General features: G+C 47.7%; 1 protein-coding gene across 1 annotated transcript; it reads left to right on the top strand.

Moving 5' to 3' along the window:
- Positions 1 to 10,949, top strand: Cht10 (Chitinase 10). Its single transcript, XM_089256800.1, has 8 exons — positions 1 to 123; positions 2,157 to 2,235; positions 2,837 to 6,634; positions 6,691 to 6,876; positions 6,958 to 7,237; positions 7,306 to 8,877; positions 8,947 to 9,142; positions 9,220 to 10,949. The coding sequence occupies exons 2-8, from the start codon at positions 2,203 to 2,205 to the stop codon at positions 10,598 to 10,600; spliced, it is 7,446 nt and encodes a 2,481-aa protein (XP_089112926.1). The 5' UTR covers positions 1 to 123; positions 2,157 to 2,202; the 3' UTR covers positions 10,601 to 10,949.
- Positions 10,950 to 11,278: the final 329 nt, after the last annotated feature.

Raw genomic sequence — 11,278 nt, 5'->3', positions numbered from 1 at the left:
TCGGCAACAGTTTCGATTCGGGCGCGCATGCGTGAAGGTAGCCGCGACAAGTGAAAACCCCCTCTGGAATATATCTGAATATTTCTTTTATATATACAACACACTTTGGATACGTCCAGCTAAGTAAGTGAATGAGTCAAGTGTAGTGAGAACTTTCTATACAAACAGTGTGTCGTGTGTTGCTGCAACAGTAAATGGACATCAAATTGAATATTAAGTGGAATTCTTCTCTGTGTGTGTGTGTGGGTGTGCGTGTGTGTACGTGAAGTGCATAAGAAATGCTTTACTGTGTATATTTGTGTGATACGCGTAGAAGTCCGATTTCTGGACCAAGTTTATGGATTTTTAATAGTGGCACATAAAACCAACCAAGTATTTTATATGTGTATATAAACGAAACAAAAGACTTTTGTTCTGAAAAAGACTTGCATTAAATGTGAAATATATAAATAAATTCATGTATTTGCTCTTGATGGACTACATAGATAATAAATATATTTACAAGCCGAAAGTTCCACGCAAGCAAATTTTATTCAAAGCGGCCGCCTTTCTCTTGTTGCACAATCTCTACTAGCTTTTTTTTTTTTTTAATTCGCCACATCTAAAATATGCAGACAGGATCAGTGGGCCGAGGTTCTTGACGTTCAATGAACTCTCTCGCTCTCGCTCTCGCTCTCTCCCTCTTTCTCTTTCACCTCCAATGAAAACCTGCCCAGTTCTAAATCGCAAAACTTGCCCAACATCTTTTACTCACATCATTGGCGTGGGTTACATTTCTTTTGATTACCATACATAATAACCTTCTCCCCCGTATTACGTCTCTTTATGTTTAATTATCAAAACCAGAACAGAAATAATGATAAATAGCAAATAATCAAAAATAAATAACCGGTCAACATCGTAAAGCTTTTAACCCAATTCTGAAAACCGATTTGCATATAAGGTAAAAAAAAAAAGGAGCAAAAAGAACAAAATTTGGCACGCATTTTGAAATAAGCCATGGGCTTAATAGAAAGAGAAGGAAAAGTTATAAATAATTCAATAGCTATTAGCAAATATTGAAACAAAAACCCGCGAAAGACATACCTACATATATATATATATATATAATTATTAACAGACACGACTCTTGACTCATAGAGCTAAAGTTCCCAAGATACAAAATCCCTTTGTCTGCTTAAACTGCAGTTCAAGGATTTCAATGTGGAATACACTAGATAACAAAATTTATACTAAAATATATAAAAAGAAATATAAAACTGTTGAACTAGAAATAAAAATTCCTAAAAAGTAATACAAATTGAAATAGAAGATTCGATTATTTATAAATAAATACATTTAAGTATTTATATATTTATATATGAATGCATATGCGTAAGATCTTTAAAATAAATTGCTAAAATTTAGCAAAATAAAATTAAGATAATCATTTATATTGTATCAAAACCGCAATTCAATTTATAACCAAGCGGCACATTCAAACAATTTAAATGAATGCTAAAGTAAACAAAACGAATTTATTAAATCAATTTGAAATCTCTGGCAATTAAACGTCGCTGCTTATACAAGTTGCTTATCTCCATGCTAATTTATAATAATTATTTGAAAAACGGTGGGAAAGTAAGCAAGTTTTGTTTGGCATTCTAAGCAGGAACATAATTATATTATACATATAATTGATATTTTGTGGGCGTGGTGGGCCTAGGTCATGCTGTGTCTGGCATATCAAATATTGAAGTATATATAATATATATTTATTGCCCGTAGACATTTATCACTTACAATCAATAGGCATATAAATAAGTTCCGGGCACAAATACAAAATACAAAAAAAAAAAAAAAAAAAAAAAAAAAAATACAAAAAAAATTAAAATTAAAATAAAAATAAAAAGAGAATCAAACAATTACTTCCCAATTTGTCATCCAGCCTCAACCTAACCTAATTAGAATGTAAGACGCATTGCCGCACGTAATCTGAGAGGACAACGCGCTGACGTGATAATGCGTGCGTCTGCCTCAATAAATCATGTATATAGCCCAATATATATAAATAATGATATTTTGGGTAAAAATCAAGTTACATTTATGAATCACACTTAAAAACAAGAGAAGGTATTACAAGCTTAATTGAAAAATCTATATTGGTTTCTTTGCAGTTGAAGTGAAATATAAGGGAAGACAAGATAAGAGCAGTATTTTAACATGCGTAGAAGAGCTACGCTAAACGGGCTGCTGGTAAGTCTCAAGCAATTGGGGAATGTATTATCATATTACCAAATGGTACTGTACTGGTAATAGTAAAAATGAGTAATTTTATTATTTTGGTAGTATAATAGTAGTAGAGTAGTAGCATAATAGTAGTAGTATTATATTAATATTTGAATAGTAGTAGTAAAATGGAATATTTCAATAGTGTTTGTAATATAGCAGTAGTAGAGAATAGAACAAATAATAATCAAGCTGAAGTAGGAGTAGAGAAATATAATAATGCATACAAATAGTAATATATCTAAAGTAGTAGGAAATCAATAAAAAATAATAATAGACATTAAGTAGCAGAGAATTACAAAGAGTAGTAGCGATAAAGTAGTAGCAGATAAATAAAAAGATAGAAATAATAGACATAATAGAGAACTACAAAGAATAGTAGTAGAAATAGTAGTAAATAAAAAGACCTCTAAATAAATATAATGAAAAGTATTTAATATTATGATAGCAGACGAATAATAGAGAGATTATTCGTTAGTTAGTTAGTAATTGAAAACAATGTTTAGCTATTCGTAGTTATATCTAAAATAATAAATAATAATAACCACCTATTTAAACCGTTTTACAGTTGCTTTGCCTATGGGCAACAGCGGCCACTGGGCACATTCGCATCGAGGCGCCCGAGGTGCATGTGGCGCCCAGCTACAAGCCGGCCTTTGTCCGGGCAGCCGTGGAGAGCATGCCCGTGGAGGATGAGCCCGGTGCACTGAGTCGCTTCAGCACTCGACCCACATTTGGTGAGGTGTTCCTGCCGCTACGTAGCGCCGTGGAGAGTGTGCCCAGCATCAGTGAACGGGACGTTGCGCAGCTGCGCGAATCCTCGCCCTTGCGCTCCTTTGTACGCGACTCGGTGGAGGCGCAGCCCAGCGACGATGATGATGAGGATGACGAATCCTTGGAGTTTGCTTCGCCTGCCAGCTATGTGCGCGATGTGCCAGAGGAGATCAAGCAGGAAAAGGTTTCGCATCTGGTAGAGCCAGATCCCTGGTCGGTGTCTGATAAATATGCCGCCTTCATAGCGCCCAGTTCAAGCGACAATTATCAGCCGCAACCGTACCGCTCCGGTTCCCCACATCAGGAGCTGCTCAAGGCTGTGGATCTGGAGCAGCTGGAGCATATCGATGAGCTGGACAGCTATACGGAGCAGCAGTTCTATGGGGCTCTCGCCCAGGCAGATCTCACGCAAGATGGCGCCTACGGAGCTCTCTTACACGCAAAGACCACAACGGAGAAGAAGAACTACAACACGGTGCCCAAAGTTCTCTGTTACATGTCCAACTGGGCCTTCTATCGCAAGGCCGATGGACACTTTGTGCCCGAGCAGCTGGACCCCAAACTTTGCTCAGCGATTGTCTATTCGTTTGCCTCGCTCGATCCGGATCACTTGACCATACGCGAGTTCGATCCATGGGTGGATATTGAGAATCAGTACTACAAACGCGTCGTTGCTCTGGGCGTGCCCGTGCTGATTGCCATGGGCGGCTGGACAGATTCCAGCGGCGATAAATACTCTCGCTTGGCTGCTGATGAGATTAAACGCAAAGTGTTTGCCTCGAGTGCGGCGGGCTTCCTGCAACGTCACGGCTTCAGTGGCATTCACTTGGACTGGAACTACCCCAAGTGCTGGCAGAGCGACTGCTCCAAGGGGCCGGCCAGCGATAGACCCAATCTGACGAAGCTGCTGCGTGAGATACGCTCAGAGCTGAAGCGTGTCAATCCCAAGATGCAGCTGGGCGTGGCCATCTCCGGCTACAAGGAGATCATCAGCGAGGCGTACGAGTTGGCTGCCCTCTCCGAAATCGTGGACTATATGACCGTGATGAGCTATGACTACCATGGCGCCTGGGAGGGACAAACGGGACATGTGAGTCCGCTCTACGGACGTCCGCAGGACAAATATCCGCAATACAATACGGACTACACCATGCAGCTGTTGGTGAAGATGGGCGCACGACGCGAGAAGTTGATCATGAGCATTCCCTTCTATGGGCAGAGCTTTACGCTCGAGCAGAGCAGTCAGCGCCTGGTCGGCGAGGGCATCCCGGCCAGCGGTCCTGGTGATGCCGGCGAGCTGACCAAGCAGCCCGGCATGTTGGCCTACTACGAGATCTGTCAGCGCATACGCAAGCAGAAGTGGCAGACCGGACGGGATGCGGAACGCAAATCGGGACCCTATGCCATGCTGCGGGATCAGTGGGTGGGCTATGAGGATGCGGCCAGCGTGGAGGCCAAGGCTCGGTATGCGGTCAACAATGATTTTGGCGGTGTTGCCGCTTGGACCGTCGATCTGGATGACTTCCAGAATCGCTGCTGCAGTGAACCCTTCCCGCTGCTGAGGGCTGTCAATCGGGCCTTGGGTCGACTGAACACGGAGCCACCCACACGCAGCAATTGCGAGCGACCACCACAGCCAATCACACCGGTGCCACCACAAATGACAACCATCAGCAGCGATGGCTCGCAGGGCGGTGCTCACAGTGATCACACCACTTCGTGGCCCACTTGGGATCAAACGAGCACGAGCACAAGCACACGCCGACCCACTAGCAGTGCGACAACCACACGGCGCACCAGCAGCACTACCACTACTCGACGACCCACTACTAGCAGCACCACCACCACCACCACCACAACTCCCGCCTGGTGGACCAGCACAGCAGCACCTATAACGACGAGGCGACCCGCCAAACCAAAGCCGAAGCCAACGAAGACAACTGCACGACCTTCCCACACCACTATACCGGCGCCCGCTCTGGTCTATCCGGTGGTGCAGGCCGCCAACTGCGAGGCTGGAGAATTCTATCCAGATAAGAAAAACTGCAATTCTTATTACCATTGCATAATACCGGGCGAGCTGCGTCAGCAATTCTGTCCGGGTGGCTTGCACTGGAACAACGAGGTGAAAGGCTGCGATTGGCCCGCCTCGGCGCAGTGCACGGTGAAGAAACAGCATACGAGCACCACCAGTGGCATACCCGTTACTAAGAGCACCACTCAAAGGCCCAGCAGCAGCACCACCAAACGTCCCACCACCACCACCACCAAGAAGCCGCGCAGGCCTTCGACATCCGTCAAGCCCAGTCGAAAGCCCACAAAACCAGCTCAGAAACCTCAACAGGCAACTAGCACCACCCGTAAACCGAATCGCACCACTCGACGGCCGCGTCCACCCACCTCGTCCCGCTGCAACGAGGGCGAGTACTACACGCACCGCAACTGTGGCAAATACTACATCTGCGTGAATGGAGCGCTCGTGCCGAGTGAATGCGGCAGCGAGCTGCACTGGGATGCCCTGAGGAAGATCTGCGATTGGCCGGAGAATGTGCAGTGCGTGACCAGCAAGAAGTATCTGCGAATTGTGCAGTCCAAGGCCAGTGAAGAGGATCCCTGCAATGGGGAGGAGCGTGTGCCCTATCCCGGTGACTGCTCCAAGTATTTGTTCTGCCTGTGGAATCGTCTGCAGGCGGCGGACTGTCCGCCTGGCTTGCACTACAACGAGGCGCTGGGCAACTGCGACTGGCCCGTGGCGGCGCAATGCAAAGAGAACGGCGCAAGTGGTGCAGCCGGCAGTAGTAGCGGCAGCTCAAAGCCCAAGCCACCGGCTGCAGCTAAGCCCGTGCCCACCACCCAACGACCGAGCACCACACCACGACCCACTTATCCCACGGACAAGCCACAACTCCAGCCTCTCGATGGCTACTACAAGGTCGTCTGCTACTTCACCAATTGGGCCTGGTATCGCAAGGGTCTGGGTCGCTATACACCCGATGACATCAACACGGATCTCTGCACCCATGTGGTTTATGGCTTCGCCGTATTGGATTACTCGGAGCTAACGCTGCGCACTCACGACTCGTGGGCGGACATCGATAACAATTTCTACACACGCGTCAGTGGTCTGAAGAGCAAGGGCGTCAAAGTCAGCCTGGCCCTGGGCGGCTGGAACGATTCCCAGGGCGATAAATACAGTCGCCTTGTGCGCAATGCTGCGGCTCGTGCGAAATTCATTCGACATGCCCTCGACTTTATCGAGAAATATGGCTTTGAGGGTCTCGATCTGGACTGGGAGTATCCGGTGTGCTGGCAAACGGAGTGCAACAAGGGCTTCGCCGATGAAAAGGAGGGTTTCACCGCCTGGGTCAGGGAACTCTCCGAGGCATTCAAGCCACGAGGTCTGCTGCTCTCTACGGCCGTATCGCCCAGTAAAAAGATCATCGACGCCGGCTACGATGTGGCGGAACTTGCACGCTACTTTGACTGGATTGCCGTGATGACCTACGACTTCCACGGACAGTGGGACAAAAAAACGGGTCACGTAGCGCCTTTGTATCATCATCCGGATGACGACTATGATTACTTCAATGCGGTAAGTAAACGCTCCACTTTATTGTTATGCAATTACTAAATTTCTCTGTCTCTTAGAACTTCTCGCTGAACTATTGGATAGAGCGGGGTGCTCCATCTCGCAAGATTGTCATGGGCATGCCTCTATATGGTCAATCCTTTACGCTCGAGAATGCCAAAAATAATGGACTCAATGCCAAGGCACCAGGACCTGGTCAGGCGGGTGAATTTACCAGAGCCGCAGGCTTCTTGGCGTATTATGAAGTAGGTCTAATCTAATTTCTCTTCATATGAGAGACATTTTCTTCAATAGATGTAACTCTAATCATTTCTCTATAACGACAGATCTGTGAGCGCGTCAAACACCAGGGCTGGGAAGTGGTGCAGGATGAGCGTGGTCGCATGGGTCCTTACGCTCGCAAGGGCACCCAGTGGGTCTCGTATGATGATCCCGCCATGATACGCAAGAAATCACAGCTGGTTCGTGCGCTCAATCTGGGCGGCGGCATGGTTTGGGCATTGGATCTGGATGATTTTCGTAATCGTTGCGGTGATGGCGTGCATCCATTGCTCAGGGAAATACACGACGTACTAAAGGATCCACCAAGTGGCTATGAGCCAACGCGTAAGTCGTGATTCTAAATTCTTATCAATGATTCTCGTTAATTTGAAGTCATATTTGAATTCCCCTAGCTGGTCTAACTCCAGCAGAAATTGAATCTGTGGAGGAGCAAGCCATTTCGGCGGAAGTGGGAACAGCATCTGTGGAAAGTGAAGCTGGACAATCGTCACAGGAGAAACCTGCTCAAGAAAGCAGCGAAGCTGAGGAAGTTGAAAGCGAGGGCGGTGAGGAACAGGAGGAGGAGGAGCAGGAGGTGGCAGTCATGCAGCCACCACAGCCAGAAACTGGCTCCAATTCTGAAGACTCGAGCAATGAGACAGCCAACAATGAAAATGAATCCGTCAGTGCTGAGGTAGGCAACAACAACAACAATAACAACAACGAGCCGGAATCATCGCAAGAAAACGAAGTTGATCCCAACGAGGATATTGAAGAGGGAGATTTCGAAATGGAGAGCGGCTATCCCATTGCCGACTCCGGCACCGACTATAAGGTCGTCTGTTACTTCACCAACTGGGCGTGGTACCGTCAAGGCGGTGGCAAGTATTTGCCCGAAGACATCGATGCGGATCTCTGCACGCACATCGTTTACGGCTTTGCTGTATTGAATCGCGATAAGTTGACCATTCAGCCGCATGATTCGTGGGCCGATCTGGACAACAAGTTCTATGAGCGCGTAGTCAGCTATCGCAAGAAGGGCGCAAAGGTAACCGTAGCCATTGGCGGCTGGAACGACTCAGCTGGTGATAAATACGCTCGCTTAGTCAGAAGCGCATCGGCTCGTGCCCGATTCATACGCCACGTCATGGACTTTATCGAGCAGTACGGATTCGATGGCCTCGACTTGGACTGGGAATATCCGGTATGCTGGCAGGTGGACTGCAAGAAGGGCACCGCCGACGAGAAGGAAGGCTTCACAGAGCTGGTGCGCGAATTGTCGCAGGCCTTCAAGCCGAAGGGTTGGCTGCTCTCCGCCGCTGTCTCGCCGAATAAAAAGGTCATCGATGCGGGCTACGATGTGCCAGAGCTTTCACATTACTTCGATTGGATCGCAGTGATGGCGTACGATTATCACGGACAGTGGGATAAGCGTACGGGTCATGTGGCCCCCATGTACGATCATCCCGAGGGCACTGCGACCTTCAATGCCAACTTCTCGATCAACTACTGGCTGGAGAGCGGTGCTGAGCGCAAGAAAATTGTGATGGGCATGCCCATGTACGGCCAGTCCTTCTCACTGGCCCAGGCCAGTGCCAATGAGCTCAATGCACCCACCTATGGCGGCGGTGAGGCGGGCGAGGCGACGCGTGCCCGAGGTTTCCTGGCCTACTACGAGATCTGTTCGTATATCCAACGACGCGGCTGGAATGTGGTGCGCGATGCTAGAGGTCGCATGGGTCCCTATGCCTACTCGCGCGATCAATGGGTGTCCTTTGACGATGCGCCCATGATACGGCACAAGAGCGAGTATGTACGCGCCATGGGCTTGGGTGGTGCCATGATCTGGGCCCTGGACCTGGATGATTTCAAGAATGATTGCGGCTGCGAATCGTATCCACTGCTAAAGACAATAAACCGCGTGCTACGCGGCTACCCAGGACCACATCCCAAGTGTGCACTGGAGCCGAGCGAAAAGACAATGGGTGGGTGTTATTTAGGGGTGAAGCAAAAGACTTTTATTAAATATCTATAATATATATATTTATTTACAGTTGCGGGCGACAAAGGCACGATACAGTCAGCCAAGCCCACCGTTAACACCGTCACTCCGGCCAATATAGTTGCGACTCCAGCTGGGCCAGCAGAGCCTGGTCAGCCCATAGATTGCGGTGGGCGTAACTATGCACCGCACGACCGCGATTGCAACAAGTATTACATCTGTCAATATGGCGAGTTTATTGAGCAACGGTGAGTCGAAAGTCTCCGAAAGAGTCCATAATGCACTATCCTAACTCGCTTTGAACTCCAACTCCTCTCGCCCTTAGCTGTCCCGCTGGTCTGCACTGGAACGAGAACTACTGCGACTGGCCCAACAATGCTCAGTGTGCAGTTCGCTCGGATCAAACCACACAGCCGCCAGTGGTGCATCGACCTAAGCCCACTAGCCCAACACCCACTCACAAGCCCGCCACGAAACCCACTAAGAAACCCTTTACGCCGCCCAATAAGAAACCCATAGCGCGACCCAAGCCAACGCCAGCTCCACCGCTGGGCAGCAATGAGGCGTACAAGGTCGTCTGCTACTTCACCAATTGGGCGTGGTATCGGCCCGGCCAGGGCAAGTATTTGCCCGAGGATATTGATGCGAATCTCTGCACGCACATCGTCTACGGCTTTGCGGTGCTGAACGGCAACAGTCTGACCATAAAGACGCACGATTCCTGGGCAGATATCGATAATCGATTCTATGAGCGCGTCGTGGAGTACAAGCAGAAGGGATTGCGGGTAACCGTTGCCATTGGCGGCTGGAACGATTCACTGGGCAGCAAATATGCTCGTCTGGTGCTCGATCCCAAAGCGCGTGCTCGATTCATTGAGAGCATTTTGGTATTCGTTGAGAAATATGGCTTCGAGGGCTTGGATCTGGACTGGGAATATCCGGTGTGCTGGCAGGTGGACTGCGCCAAGGGCTCGCCAGCTGAGAAGCAAGGGTTCGCTGCTCTTGTGCGCGAACTATCCGATGCCTTCCGACCACGTGGACTGCTGCTCTCCGCCGCCGTCTCGCCGAGCAAAATGGTCATCGACGCGGGCTACGATGTGCCCCAGCTGGCGCGCTATTTCGATTGGATTGCCGTGATGACGTACGACTTCCATGGCCACTGGGACAAGCAGACGGGTCACGTGGCGCCGCTGTATTACGTGGAGGGCGATGCCAATCCCTACTTCAATGCCAACTATAGCATACACTATTGGCTGGACCAAGGCACGCCGGCTAGTAAACTGGTGATGGGCATGCCACTCTATGGCCAATCCTTCTCGCTGGCCGATCCGAAGGCACGCTCCCTGAACGACAGGTCCGTCGGGCCGGGTCAGGCGGGCACCTACACGCGTGCCGGCGGCTTCTTGGCCTACTATGAGATATGTGAGAAGGTCAGCGCTGGCGGCTGGACGGTGGTGCGTGACGATGAGGGACGCATTGGGCCCTATGCGTACAGCGGCAATCAATGGGTCTCCTACGATGATGTGGCTGACATACGGCGCAAGGCGCAATTTGTGCGCAGTTTGCGCTTGGGCGGCGGCATGGTCTGGGCCTTGGATTTGGATGATTTCCATGGTCGTTGCGGCTGTGGCAAGCATCCATTGTTGCGCACACTCAACCAGGAGCTGCGCGGCATACCCGGACAGCGGGCCAACGATTGCACATAGTAATATTGATTATTATTAAGTGTGAATTACATTGAATTATGCCAATTCCTTAGCTGCTGACTAGGCTCGCAATCTGTTCTCAAGATTTTTGCCAATTAGTTATAAGCACACGATTACACACACCCCAATCAACCACCATATAAATAAATAATGAAAACAAATATAAATTATTATCAATTCAAAATTTTCTGCTTGGCGCGAGTTCATTACATACTAAACAGTATTCTTGAAAGGTCAACCCGTTATTTATATTATATTTGTAATTGCATTTTATTTTTAAACTTATACTTCAAGTCACGAAAACATATATTTAAATAATAAAGAACAAAAATTAACACATAAATTAAAATATTTTTGCTTGGCGGGAACTCATAAAATACTAAAAGTATTTTAATTACTTGCAGCAACTCGTTGGTTAACCAGAGCTGCACTATGAAAAATACCTAAACCTTATTTAGCACTAAAAATTTAGAGTGACCATTAATTTGCATGTCCGAATAATACCAGACAATAGCTATTACACGTAACGACATATCGATATTTGTTATTATTCAATCAAACATATGTATTTAATTTGGGCAAACTCCCATATATATAATTTTCAAACATGAAATAAACAACAAAAAATAAATATTTCATTTAATCTAAAATTGTATCAAACTTAATATGAGCTAACCA

The sequence above is a fragment of the Drosophila navojoa genome, chromosome 3 (assembly GCF_054131105.1).
Source record: "Drosophila navojoa isolate 15081-1374.11 chromosome 3, UAZ_NAV_1.0, whole genome shotgun sequence".
Classification (NCBI taxonomy): domain Eukaryota; kingdom Metazoa; phylum Arthropoda; class Insecta; order Diptera; family Drosophilidae; genus Drosophila; species Drosophila navojoa.
Note: the sequence above shows the minus strand (reverse complement) of the source record. Positions and strands in the feature narration are given on the sequence as shown.

Bases quoted from the DNA above. Each gene is read 5' to 3' on its own strand.
- Cht10 (XM_089256800.1), top strand. From the start codon at position 2,203: ATGCGTAGAAGAGCTACGCTAAACGGGCTGCTG. The intron at 6,635-6,690 runs GTAAGTAAACGC...TCTGTCTCTTAG, and splicing joins ACTATGATTACTTCAATGCG to AACTTCTCGCTGAACTATTG. The intron at 7,238-7,305 runs GTAAGTCGTGAT...GAATTCCCCTAG, and splicing joins AAGTGGCTATGAGCCAACGC to CTGGTCTAACTCCAGCAGAA.